This window comes from Panthera tigris, chromosome X (genome assembly GCF_018350195.1).
Source record: "Panthera tigris isolate Pti1 chromosome X, P.tigris_Pti1_mat1.1, whole genome shotgun sequence".
Lineage (NCBI taxonomy): Eukaryota > Metazoa > Chordata > Mammalia > Carnivora > Felidae > Panthera > Panthera tigris.
Window position 1 is genome coordinate 105076596 of NC_056677.1, and position 15139 is coordinate 105091734.

Genomic DNA, 15139 nt, shown 5'->3' on the forward strand with positions numbered 1-15139 from the left:
ATTTATAAATAATATATTTTAATATATAAACATATTTATAAATAAATACAAATTCAATTATATATAGATATAATTAGATGTAATTAGATATATAATAAATATATATTATATAATTTAAAAGATAGTGCTGCTAAGTTCTTATGTATCAATAATTACTTTAAACAGAATTGACTTAAACTCTCCAATAAAAGATCACTGAATGGCTGAAATGATTTAATAAACATACACAAGTCTGGCCTCACAGCCCACAATGCTTCCCAGGCTGTCTTCCCCTCCATCATGGCATGTTCCCTGGCACCAGGGCATGGTGGTGGGCATGGGCCAGAGGACTACTACATGAGTGATGAGGCCCAGAGCAAAAAGGGCATCCTGACTCTGAAGTATCCCATCCACCACAGCATCATCACCAACTAAAATAACATGGAGAAGATCTGTCACCACACCTTCTACAACATGTTTTGTGTGGCCCCCAAGGAGCACTCCATGCTCACTGACCAAGTTCCCCTGAGCCCCAGTGCCAACCATGGGAAGATTACTCAGATCATGTTTGAGACCAACATCCCAGCCATGTGACTATCCAGGCCATCCTGTCCCTGTCCTACTCTGGTCTTACCACTGGCATCATGATGGACTCTGGTGACAGGGTACCCCATACTGTGCCCATCTGTGAGGGGTATGCCCTTCCCCATACCATCCTGCATCTGAACCTAGCTGGATTGGACATGGCAGACTACCTTATAAAGATTCTTATAGAGTATGGCTACAGCTTCACCACCACTACCAAACAGGAAATCATGTGTTACATGAAGGAGAAGCTGTGCTACATCCTCCTGGACTTTGAACAGTAGATGGCCACTGTGGCCTCCAGCTCCTCCCTGAGAAAGAGGTATGCACTACCAGACAGGCAGGTCATCACCATCGGCTATGTGCAGTACCACTGCACCAAGGTGTTCTTCCAGCCTTTCTTCCTGGGCATGGAATCCTGTGGTATACATGAAAATACCTTTCCTTCCTGGGCATGGAATCCTGTGGTATATGTGAAACTACCTTTAGCTCCATCATGAAGTGTGATGTTGGCATCCACAAGGACCTGTACACCAACAAGGTACTATCTGGTAGAACCACTTAGCACCCCAGAATCACTGATAGGACACAAAAGGAGATCATTGTCCTGGCACCCAGCACAATATCAAGATCTTCACACCTCCTGAACACAAGTACACTGTGGATCAGCAGCTCCATTCTGGCCTCACTGTCTACCTTCCAGCAGATGTGGATCAGCAAGCAGGAGAACAATGAGTTGGGCCCCTACATTATCCACTGAAAATGCTTCTGGGCAGACTGTTACTTTAGTCATGATACACCATTTCTTGAGAAACCCTAACTCGTGCAGAAAATGAGATGAGATTGGCATGGCTTTATTTATTTTTTAAAATTTGTTTTGTTTTTTGTTTTTGGATTTTTTTGGTGTTTGACTCAAGATTTAAACACTGGAATAGTGAAGGTGACAGCAGTTGGTTAGGACAAGCATTTCCAAAGTTCTACTGTGTGGCCAATGACTTTCTACATTGTTCTTTTTTAAAGTTATTCCAAATATCATGAGATGCATTGTTACAGAAAGCCCCTAATCTTCCCAAAGGCCTCCCCATTTCTCCCCGAGAAGAGCCAGTTCTCATGGAGTCCACACAAGGAAGGGTGATAGCATTACTTTTGTGTAAATTAAGTAGTCTGCATTTTTAAAATAGTTGTCTTAATACTTGCTCTTTTTGTTTTACTTTGAATGGTCTGCCCACATAGCCTCCATTTTTGTCCCTCCAAGCTGAGATGTATGAAGACTTTCAGTCTCCCTTGGAGTATGGTTGAGGCACAAAGGCAGCCAGGTCTTACCTGTACACTGACTTGAGACCAGTTCAATAAAGTGTACACCTTAAAGAAAAAAAAAATTCCCAACTATATGCTGTCTATAAGAGACTCACTTGAGCTTTAAGGACATACATAGTCTCAAAGTAAAGGGATAGAAAAAGATAACCCATGTAGATGAAAAGTAAACTAAAAGACAACAAAGGTAGCTATACTTATACTAGACAAGATATATCTCAAGTCAAAAACTGCAACAACAGAAAAAGGTCATTATACTATGACAAAGGAATAAATACATCAAGAGGATAAGATAATTATAAATATATATGCACTCAATATCAGAGCTGATAAATATATTCAACAAATACCAACAGAACTGAAGGGAGAAATAGAAAAATATAATAATGGTAGGAGGCTTCAGTATACCAATTTCAACAATGTATACATCATCCACATAAAATCAATAAGGAAACTTTGGACTTCAACCATACTTTAGACCATGTAAAACCTAACAAACATATCATTCCTTCCAATAGCAGTAGAATACACATGCTTGTTACACATTCATGGAACATTCTCTAGCACAGATCATATGCTGGGTCACAAAACAAGTCTTAGCAAAAGATTTAAATCATGCCAACTGTCTTTTCTATCCACAATGATATGAAATTAACAATCAATAACAGAAATAGAACTTGAAAATAAACAAATACATGGAAATTAGAGAACACATTTATGAACAACCAATGGTTCAAAGAAGTAACCAAAGGGAAACTTAAAACAAAGTTTGAAATAAACAAAAATGGAAACATTTCAAAACTTATGGGATACACCATAAATAGTTCTAAGAGTGAAGTTCATAGTGAGAAATGCATATGTTAGAGAAAAAATAAATAGCTCCAATAAACAACCTAACTTTATACCTCCAGAAACTAGAAGAACAAAATAACCCAAAGTTAGCACAAGAAAGAAAATAAAGTGTAAAGCAGAAATAAATGAAATAGAGAATATGAAAACAGTAGAAAATATCAAAGACACTGAGTTGGTTTATTAAAAAAATAGACAAAATTCACCAACATCTAGATACACTTACAAAGAAAAAAAAGAGAACTCAACAAAATATAAGTGAAAGAGGGAATGTTACAACTGATACAACAGAAATACAGAATATCATGAGAGCCTGCTATGAAAAATTATATGCCAACAAATTAGACAACATAAATTCCTAGAAACATACAACCTACCAGGACTGAAACATGAAGAAATAGAAATTCTGAACAGACTAATAATGAGTAAGGAGATTGAATCAGTAATCAAAATCCTCCCAACAAAGAAAAGCCCAAGACTTCACAGGTGAATTCTACCAAACTCTTAAAGAAGAATTAATGTTAATTCTTCTGAAAATATTCTAAAAATTTGAAGAGGAGAGAAAACTCCAAAATTCATTTTACAAGGCCAGCATTACCTTGATACTAAAACCAGATAAGGGCACTCACTATAAGAAAGAAAACTGTGTGCCAATATCCCTGATGAATAGTGAGGCAAAAATTTTCAACAAAATACTACAAACAAATTCAAAAGCACATTAAATGGATCATACACCATGATCAAGTGGAATTTATCTCTGGGAAGAAAGAAAGGTTCAACACATGTAAGTCAATACATGTAATATACCACATTAACAGAATGAAGAATAAAAAACATGATCATCCCAATAGATGTAGAAAAAGAATTTTAAAAAAGTGAACATCCTTTCATGATAAAAATTCTAATGAAATAGTAAAAGTAATATACATTAATATAATAAAGGCCTTTTGGACAAGCCCACAGCTAACAACATACTTATTAGTAAGAATCTAAAATATTACCCCAAAGATCAGGAACAAGATAATGGTGCCCACTCTCACCACTTCCATTCAAACATAGTACTGGATGTCTTACACAGAAAATTAGGAAAAAATAATAAAAGGGTTCAAATGAGAAAAGAATTAAATTGTTTCTTTTGTTTACATGATCTTTAATATACAAAATCCTGAAAAATTAAAAAGAAATGTTAGAACTAATAAATAAACTTAGTAAAGCTTCAGGACACAAACTCAATATAGAAAAAATCAGCTACATTTCTATATGCTAGCAATGAACTATCCAAAAATAAAATTACGAAAACAATTCTATTTATAATAACATTAAAAAGAATAAGCTACTTAGGGATAAATTTAACCATAAAGGTTAATAATCTGTACACTAAAACTGTAAGAAATGAAAAAAGACACAAATAAATTGAAATATTTGTTTCCATGTTTGCGGATTGGGAGTATTAATATTGTTAAATTCTCTATGCTATTCAACATAATCTACAAATTCAATATAATTCTTATGGCATTTTTCACAGTAGCAGGAAAAAGCAATCCTAAAATTCATATACTACCACAAAAGACCCTGAATAACTGAAGCAATCTTGAGAAAGAACAAAGCTGGAGACATCAAACTTCCTCATTCCAAACTATATTACAAAGCTATTATAATCAAAACAGTATGTTATTGACATAAAAAAAAAAACAGACATATAAACCAATGGAACAGAACTGAGAGCTGAGGAACAATTCCACACATATGCAAACAATTTTCATCAAGGTTGCCAAAATACACAAAACTGAAAGGATAGTCTCTTTAATATTTTTGGCAAAAAGATATCCACATGCAAAAGAATGAAACTGAATCCTTACAAAAATTAACTCAAAATGGATTGAAGACGTAAATGTAATAATCATAGAGGAGACATAGAGAAAAAGCTAACTGACATAGGTCTTGACAATGAATTTTTGGATATGACACCAAAAGCACAAGCAACAAAAGAAAAAAATCAACCATGGAACTACATAAAACTAAAAGGCTTCTCTACAGTAAAGGAAACAAATAAATGAAAAGGCCATCTTTTGAATGAGAGAAAATATTTGCAAAATGTATATCTGATAAGAGGATAATATCCAAAATATATTAGGAACACCTACAACTCAATAGCAAAATAACAAATACCACAATTTAAAAATGGACAAAGTGTTTGAATAGATATTTCTACAAAGAAAACCTACAAATGGCCACCATGTATATGAAAATGTGTTCAACATCAGTAGCCATCAGGGAATCAAAACCACAATGAGGAGTGCATGGGTGGCTCAGTTAAGCTTCTGACATTGATTCAGGTCATTATCTCATGGTTTGTGAGTTCAATCCCCACCTCGGGGTCTGTGCTGACAGTTCAGAGCCTGAATCCTGCTTCAGATTCCGTATCTCCCTCTCTCTGCCCCTCCTTCACTTGCACTTTGTCTCTCTCTTTCTCAAAAATAAATAAACATCTTAAAAAATTTAAAAAAACCACACAGTGAAATACTACCTTACATTTTTTAGAATGTCAATTATCAAAAACACGAAAGATAAGTTTTGGCAAATGTACAGAGAAAATGGAACACTTGTACAGTTTGTGGGGATGTATATTAGTACAGCCATTATGGGAAGCAGTATGGATGTTCCTTAAAAAGTTAAAAACAGAAATAGTATATGATCTAAGCAAACCACTTCTGGGTATATATCCATAGAAAATTAAATCAGGATCTCAAAGAGATATGTGCATTCCCATGTTCACTACAACATGAATAATGTTAATAATAATGCTTTATAAATAATGATAGCCAAGACATAGAAACAACTGAAATGTCTGTTGTTGATACATAAATGGATAAATTATATATATGTATATGTATATATACACACACACACACACATATACACTATGGGATATTTACATACAATTATATTTATATAAATAATTATATATAATTATATATTCCATATTTAATATATAATAATTATATAATATATTGAATATTATTTAGTCATAAAAGGAGAAAATCCTGCCATTTGTGACAACATGGATGAACCTGGAGAACACTATGCTAAGTGAAATAAGCCAAACACAGAAAGACAATACTATATTGTAGAATACTAATATGTGGAATCAGTGAAATCAAACACCTAGAACCAGAGTCAAATGGTGGTTGTCAGGTTCTGGGGAGTAGGGGAAATGGAGAGATGTTAGTCAAATGACACAAAATTTCATTTATAAGCTGAATAAGTTCTAAGAATATAATATACATCATGCTGCTTATAGTTAATAATATTGTATTACATACTTGAAATTTGATGAGAGAGAATATATGAAGTGTTTTTATCCTACACACACAAAAGGTAACTATGTGAGATGATGAATGTATTAATTAACTTAATGGTGGTAATCATCTTATAGTGTATATGTATATTAAACCATGACTTTGTTTACCTTAAAAAGGTACACTGTACAACTTAAATATAGTTAATTTTGATATGTCAATTATACTTCATTAAAGCAGAAATAAAAATATTTAAATTGGACTCCTCTCTTAAATAATGTATATAAATTTTCAAATAGCTTAATGAATCAAATTTGAAGAAGACAACTTTAAAATTTTTAGAAATATAAGATTTATTTAAGAAGATGAATGGAAAGAATTCTGAAAAGACAAAAGCATGGATGCCACTGTCCCTAGAAATATGCAGATTAGATTCCAAATTCATTCTCTGAAGCCATCACATCCTCAGTTATAAAACTTCAGTAGACTAAAAAGAAATAATTTTGATACTAACTCACTTGGGATCAGATTTAATGTTCCTAAGTAAAATATTAGATCACCAAATATAGCCACCATTTAGTAATATTTGTCCACATTAATTGAGTAAAGGAAAAAATATGATTGCCTTAGTAGATGCTAGAATTGAATTTTGTAAATTTCACTATTTCCTAATTTTTTAAACAGAAAAATATTTCTAAATTTCTCAAATTTTATGATAGCAACTTTCATAAATTACCTGTAAATATTATACATGAGAATTTTTTAAATTTTTCTTAATAAAGCAAAAGGAAGTTTATGAGCACCACATGTCACATTCATATTCCAATACTATTTACTATTTTACTAAGTAATGGAAAATAAATAAATGGTATATACTTGAAAGACAGCCAAAACTATGGCTTTTTGCAATTGTGATCGTCTACTTAAATCTAATAGAATGAATACAAAATATTTTAGAATTGATAAAATAGTACAGAAAAGTGTGATATATGAGATTACCATAAAAAGTATATAGATTACCTATCTACTAGCAAATCAGTTTGAAAATATTATAGACACATATCCTTCTCATAAGAGTACAAAACCATAAAAAATGTGAGACTAAATCTAAGGTTAAATTTGAACGACCCAAATGAAAAACAATCCATGAAGATTTCCTAAGTAAATAGAAAGTCATGCAATATTCCCGCATTGGAAGATTTAATATGATAAAGCTAAAAACTCTACAAATAAATGTATGAATTAAATATAATCTTAATGAAGTCTATAGTACTTTTTGTGGAAAATGACTCAGTGATTTACAATTCATATAAAAAATAGAAAATGGTAGGAATGGTGATGATTGTAAAGAGAAAACTGAACCAGGTTTGTAATATATGTCATGATACACTATAAATATATAAATTAAAAGCAGTTGTGCTTCCAACTTCAAGGTAGAAATAATGTTAGAAATGTTAGAAATTTAGCTATTTTTAACTCCACTTTCTTCTTTTGAAAGGCATCCCCCAACATAGTAATAGATAACACTCTATTCAATTTAAAACAGTGGCACAAACTGACAGAATATACTTAAAAACATCTGTGCAATAAGGAGCAAAATGAGAGATAATAGTTACATCCCAGTATAATTTCACATTTATAGTATGATACAGCTTTCTCCAAAAGTAAAATTCAGTTTTATGGTATACATATGCAAAGATAATATGAATAAATAAATAAACTTATGGACATAGGCAATACCAAAAAAGAACGGGAACTGTTTCTGTAGATCAGATCTTTATGGAAGAAAAGCAAAGGATGTGGAGTGAAGAAGTCATACCAATAGAACATTGTGTGTGTGTGTGTGTGTGTGTGTGTGTGTGTGTGTGTTAGTTTCCATGCTGACAAAGAGCAAAGGCCATTTGAAGAAAAGAGGATAATTAGCATTCTGCAGGTCACAATATAGAAAAATACTGACTTAACAGGTTTTAACATGAGTTCTCACATAATTTCTGAAGGTCAAATTTTGATGAGAGAATTTTCCCCAAGGGAGATGACATAAATTTGGTAAATAGGTCAATAAACACAAATTTAAGCTAAGGATTGTCCTAGAGTCCTAGAATCACAACTCTCTCATGATAGGAGAAAGAAGACAATGAAAGAAGTGTTACTGTACTAATTTCCTCATCTCTAGTAATGGTCAATAGATAAAACATAGAGTTAAAACATGTTAAAATTAGCCCAGAGCCTAAACAAGAAATTAAGAAAACAAGTCATTGTACAGTTGCATCAAAAAGAAAAGAAAGAATACTTAGGAATAAATTTGATTAAGGAATCACAAGACTAGTACACAGAAAACTGCAAAACATTGCTGTAAAACAGAACAAAACAAAGAATACCTTAAACATGAAAATATATCCTGTCTGAATGAATTGGAGAACTTGATTTTATTTAGACAACAGTATTACTGAAAGTTATATACAAATTCAACACAATGCCTATTAAAATCTTAATGATGTTTTTACAGAAATTGAAAAACCCATTATAAAATTCCTAAGGAATTTAAAGAGACCTCAAATAACCAAGACAATATTGAAAAAGTAGAACAAAGTTGGAAGACTTACATTTTCCAATTTCAAAATTTACTACCAAGTTATAGCAATCAAAACACTGTGGTAGTGGCATAAGGATAGGCTTATAGATACATGTAATAAAAAATATAGGTTCCAGAAATAAGTCCATACATATACATTCAATTAATTTTCTACTAGGGTGCCAAAAGTATACAATTGGAAAGGAAGAGTCTCCTTAGTAAATGGTCTTGGGAAACCTAGATATCCACATGCAAAATAATGAAGTTAGATCACTTATAACATATACAAAAATTAACTCAAAATGGATTAAAAACAAACTTAAAAACTGAAACTATAAACCTCTTAGAAGAAAACATAGGGCAAACATTCATGACCTTCAATTTGGCGATGGTTTCCTAAAATATGACACCAAATGTTTATGCAACAAAAGGAAACATTAATAAGTTGTACTTTGTTAAAATTTCTTGTTCACCAAAGGCCATTATTCAGAGAGTGAAAACCCCCCAAAAAAATGAGAAAAGAAAACTCACACATATGATAATGTTTTAATAGCCAGAGTATATAAACAACACTGACAACTCAACAGCAAAAATATAAACAACCTAACCAAAAAATGGGCCAAGGATCTGTGCTGACTGCTCAGAGCCCAGAGACTGCTTCAAATCTGTGTCTCCCTCTCTTTATGCCCCTCCCCCATTCTCTCTCTCTTTCTCTCTCTCTCTCAAAAATAAACATTAAAAAAATGGGCCAAGGACTTGAATAGATATTTCTCCAAAGACAGTATTCAAATGGAAAATAAACATATAAAAAGATGCTGAATATCACTAATCATTAGGGAAGTGCAAATCAAAACATGAGATACCTGTTCATATACTTTAGAATGGCTATTATTCAAAAACAGGAAATAAGTGTTGGCAAGTATGTGAAGATAAGGAACCCTCATCCTTTGTGTTTGGGAATGTAAAAGGAACAATGCAGCTGCTCACAAAACATTTTGATAGTTACTCAAAAATATAAACATGAAATTAACATATGACCCAGAAATCCCACTCTTAAAATATATACCCAAAAGAGTTGAACGTGAAGATACAGATATTTGTACACCAATGGTTACAGCAATGTGCAACAAGAATGAACTGAAGCCCAAAAAGGCAAAATAATTTTACTGAACATCTTGCTTGAAGCACAATATCACCTTCCATAGGTATTCTATGATCTGACATTTGGAGTTGTCCCAAACATTTGAGGTTTTTAAAGATCATCTTTTCTAAATAATAAATCTCCCAAACTTCTTGAGACTTGTAGGGATACTCCCCATCTGTTTAAAATTGTTCAGAGAAGTCACAGTGGATGCACCAATCCACACGGATAAACACCTATTAGAAGAAGCAGTGATATTGATGGGAGTCCCTTTGGAAGCTAGCTGTTCCAGTTATTTCATAAGACTTTCCTCAAGCCCAGAGAAGCAAGGAATGCCCCTAGACAGCACAATTTCCACAAAAAGATTCTTCTGAATTTTAGTGCCACACTTCATAATGCTGCCAGAGATTATTTTTGAGATTCCCAGGTTGTTGATGCCCAGCTGGTCAGGTGCACAAAGAATCTCAAGCACCTGGTACAGCTGGTCGTCAATGTAGATGGCATTCTCTTTTTAAAATTTTTTTAACGTTTTTTATTTATTTTTCAGACAGACAGAGACAGAGCATGAACGGGGGAGGGGCAGAGAGAGAGGGAGACACAGAATTGGAAGCAGGCTCCAGGCTCTGAGCCATCAGCCCAGAGCCTGACGTGGGGCTCAGACTCACAGACCGCGCGCGAGATGGTGACCTGAGCTGAAGTAGGACGCTTAACCGATTGAGCCACCCAGGAGCCCCAGGTAGATGGCATTCTCAATTGACTGTTTGTATTCTCTCAGTTGGCATTCTCAATTAGCTGTTTGTATTCTCTCACAGTCTCATCTGGCCTCTTACATAGTTCTTTCTCTGGCTCCAAGGCCACATAACACAGTTTCTCTTTGATGTCACCCGGTAAAGCCTTGTCAAATATGGAAGGGAAAGTGCTCACACCAGTGAGTAGGAGCCAGGTAGTATGTTCTGTGTTGTCTTTCCTTGCCATTTAGAGCTTGGTAAGAACATTAGGCAGGGAGTAACCTTCAAAGGTAGGGACAGTGCAAGTAACCTCATCCCCACTGTCTACCACTAGTCCCATGACAGAGGTAGAGCTGTATAGAGTTCTACCACCGTATAATTGGACAGGTAGAAGGCAGGCACATTGAAGTTCTCAAATATCACTTCTGCCATCTTCTCTCAAATTTCCCTTGGGTTCAAGAATGGCTCAGTCATGGGCACAGGCCATTGACAGGGCTTTACTTCCAGCTTCCACTCAAAAAGATACTTCCAGAGTTTCTCCATGTCATCATATCCTGTTACCAGTCCATATTCATGGGGGTAGTGCAAATGCAAGGCTTCATACTTTATTGGACTTCTTCCTTACAAAATACTTTTTCTAATTGGCTCCTGCAAAAGCATATTGAATTTAGGATGCCCCATGACAAAACTGATGACATGATGGGATCCAGTCTCTCCAGACAGGCCTTCTTTGCAGACTCTTGGTCTATTGTCAAAAATTATAGCTGGAATATCTAATACATATGTGTTAAATATGTTTACAGTGTGTTTTTCCAAATGTCAACAAAATAAGGAAAATTGGCCACTTTGTAAGATAACAAGCACCTAAGGATGTATTACAACCAAAGGATTACAAAGTTCTCAGGTTGGCACTCAGGCAGAACTACTAGATTGTTCCAAACCCCCCCCCCCAAAAAAAAAAAACACACTGCCCTTAACCCATGAATTTTGTCTCTTTTCAGATAGCCCAAGGCCCACTGAGACAATTTCAGGGATGATTTCCCCCTATGTAACAATCTAGCCATGGTAACAATTGTTCTCAGAGATCATCAGAGAGACTTTAAAGAGTGTGGTTTCTGAGCCATATGCACTTCCTGCTTGGTGAGCCATAAAGCAGAGGAAGGCAAGCCATACCTACAAACAGCTTTGATAAACCTGTGAATTTGAAGCAGAGATCAAGCTTTAATACCAAGTGAAATTACCAAGCTATGTCCTTGTCCCAGAGAACTGATTCCTTCTGGTTTCTTCTGCTCTATTCAGCTGATGTTTATGGGATTACTTAAATACCCTTCCCTTTGTAAGGGGAGAAACTAAGTACCGGACACTGGTCTGGATCTGAGTGGGGATGCCTCCAACTCAGCTCCAGCAGCATTCAGAATATTTGTATTTTCTCCATTCTTACAATTATTTTTAAACAACTTTATTGAGACAAATTTCATGTACTGTACAATTTATCCATTTAAAGTATGTAATACAATGCTTTTTGTATATTCACTGATATGTACAAACATCATAGATATCAATTTAGTATATTTTCATCAGTTCAAACAGAATCCCATACCCTTTAGCCACCACATCTTTCAGACCATTCACCCCAAGGCTTAAACAACCACTAATATATTTTTTGTCTGTATGGATTTACCACCTTTGCATATTTCCTATCAATGGAAGGATAAAATATGTGAACTTTTGTGACTGATTTCATTTTCTTTATATATTATTTTCAAGGTTCATACATTGCTTGGAGATAGCACATTTTGTTATCCATTCATCAGTTGACAGACATTTGGATTTTTCCCACCTTTGACTATTAAGAAATGTGCTGCCAGAAACAATCTTGAATATGTTTTTTGAAAGACATGTTTTCATTTCCCTTGGTTATATATCTACAAATGGAAAAGCTGAGAAATATACTAATATTATGTTTAATCATTTCAGGAAATTTCACTCTGTTTTCCAAAGTGTCTGAGGTATTTTTCATTCAAACCAGCATTGTAGGATAGTTTCTACTTTTACAAATGTTCACCAACACTAGTTAGTATCTGACTTTTTTATTCTAGGCATTATGTTAAGCATGATATGACATCTCATGGTGGTTTTGATTTCTATTTCCTTATTAGCTAGTGATGTGAAGCATCTTTTTATATGCTTACTGCTCGTTAATATATTGTTTTGGAGAAATATCTATCCAGTTGCTTAGTCCATTTTAAAATAAGGTTGTCTTTTTATTACTGAGTCATAACATTTCTACCATTCTGTAGGTTGTTTTTTCACTTTCTTAATAGTGTCTTTTGAGGGTCACCTGGGTGGCTCAGTAGGTTAAGTATCCTACTCTTGGTTTCAGCTCAGGTGTTGATCTCATGATTTCATGAGTTTGAGCCCTGCATCTGGCTCTGTGCTGACAGCATAGAGCCCTCATGGGATTCTCTTTCTCTCCCCTCTCCGACCCTCCCCTGCTCACACCATCTCTCTCTCAAAATAAATAAATAAACTTAAAAAAAATGTGTCTTTTGAATCACAAGCATTTGCATTTTTGATGAACTACAATTTATTTTATTTATTGTTGCTAAGGCTATTTGTGTCATATCTAAGAATCTATTGCCAAATCTGAGTTCATGAAGATTTACCCGTTTTCTTTTATAATCTTTACAGTTTTAAATCATACATTTAGGTTTTAATCCATAATTATTTAATTTTGTAGATGGTGTGAGGTAAAGGTGCAACTTCATTCTTTTACACGTGGCTATCCTGAATACAGTAATGTATAAATAAATTATATGCCGTGACCAAGTGCAATTTATTCCAGCAATGCATGATTGGTTCAAATGATGAAATCAATATATCATATTAATAAAAGACAAAAACTACATAATATTCCAAATAGAGAAAAAGCATTTGCCAAAATCCAATGTCCTTCATAATAGAATTACTCAAAAACAAGTAATAACATTTAACTTCCTCAATTCATAAAGGACATCAATGAAAATATCTATAACTAGCGTTATACTTAATAGTGATAGACTGAATGCTTTCTCCCTATATCAGGAACAAAATGATATGTCTATTCTCACAATTCTTATTCAATATTATACTGGACAATCTTGCTAGGGCTATTAGTCAAGAAAATAAACTAAAAGGCATTCACATTTAAAAAGATGTAAAATTATATGCATTTACAGACAACATTGTCCTACATATAGAAAATCCTAACGTATCTATAAACAACGAAAAAAAAATATCAGCAAGGTTGTGGAATTTTAGAAAATCAATATAATGAATATATAAATTTTAAAAATTAATATATTTTTTATTTTATACAATGCCAATTAATAGTCTGAAAATGCATTTGCAAGCATAAATAGAAGGAATTCAACTGGGAAAGAGTATAAACAGAGACACCATGCCAGATAGGTGTTGTGACTATTTGTAATATAGTAGTAAATGCTATGTTGTACTTTCCAGTTCCCATCCTTAAGAACCAATGTATTTATCCCCCAGCTGCCAAGAGTATTGCCTGCTGATGATTCACAGCAAAGGATCTCCCCAGATAGTCTTCTCAGTTAATGGGAGCTTAATTGCCTAAGATTGGGCTGCCTCCCCAGGGCAACCTGCATCCAATTATGATAAGGAAAGATAGGATTCAGTAGGTAAAAAAGGAGAGGCTAAGGCTTAAAGGTTCCTGGGTGGGGAAAAACACATATTTTAAAACATTTCTTCTGGGAATCTCTGACTTTGAGCAAACTCCACAGGCAAAAAGTTCCTCTTAAAAATGTAACAGACACCACCTAATCACCCTCAGGTTTCCCTCAGGAATTTGACAAACAAAAGACCTGACTAAAAACAAGTAGCCCATAAAATGTGTGGCCCACAAAAAAACATATGGCCAGTCATAGATCACCCCTCATACAATGGAAACCAGCCAATCAAAAAGGAATGCCTAGGCATTTAGAGTTACCTAGCCAATAAGGGTAGAACCTGAGAAGAAACAAGGGGGAAGGAAAGGGGCCAAACAAAACCCTATCAAACAAAGTCCCTTGCCTATAGTCACAGGCATTCACTTTCATTTTTTTTTTCTTTTTTTTTTTTAATTTTTTAATATATGAAATTTACTGTCAAATTGGTTTCCATACAACACCCAGTGCTCATCCCAAAAGGTGCCCTCCTCAATACCCATCACCCACCCTGCCCTCCCTCCCACCCCCCATCAACCCTCAGTTTGTTCTCAGTTTTTAACAGTCTCTTATGCTTTGGCTCTCTTCCACTCTAACCTCTTTTGTTTTTCCTTCCCCTCCCCCATGGGTTTCTGTTACGTTTCTCAGGATCCACATAAGAGTGAAACCATATGGTATCTGTCTTTCTCTGTATGGCTTATTTCACTTAGCATCACACTCTCCAGTTCCATCCATGTTGCTACAAAAGGCCATATTTCATTTTTTCTCATTGCCACGTAGTATTCCATTGTGTATATAAACCACAATTTCTTTATCCATTCATCAGTTGATGGACATTTAGGCTCTTTCCATAATTTGGCTATTGTTGAGAGTGCCGCTATAAACATTGGGGTACAGGTGCCCCTATGCATCAGTACTCCTGTATCCCTTGGATAAATTCCTAGCAGTGCTATTGCTGGGTC

At 34.4% G+C, this 15139-nt stretch overlaps 1 protein-coding gene and 1 pseudogene across 1 annotated transcript; one reads left to right on the top strand and one right to left on the bottom strand.

Annotated features, from left to right (window-relative positions):
- The first annotated feature begins 279 nt into the window (after nt 1–279).
- On the top strand, nt 280–1324 carry LOC102964247 (annotated as a pseudogene).
- Nucleotides 1325–9866: 8542 nt separating this feature from the next.
- ACTRT1 (actin related protein T1) lies at nt 9867–11259 on the bottom strand (the record flags this gene model as incomplete). Its single annotated transcript, XM_007085458.2, is given in 3 exon segments — nt 9867–10244; nt 10520–10831; nt 10834–11259. Coding segments are annotated over 3 exon segments (1116 nt in total), but the record flags the coding sequence as incomplete, so codon positions are not given.
- Nucleotides 11260–15139: the final 3880 nt, after the last annotated feature.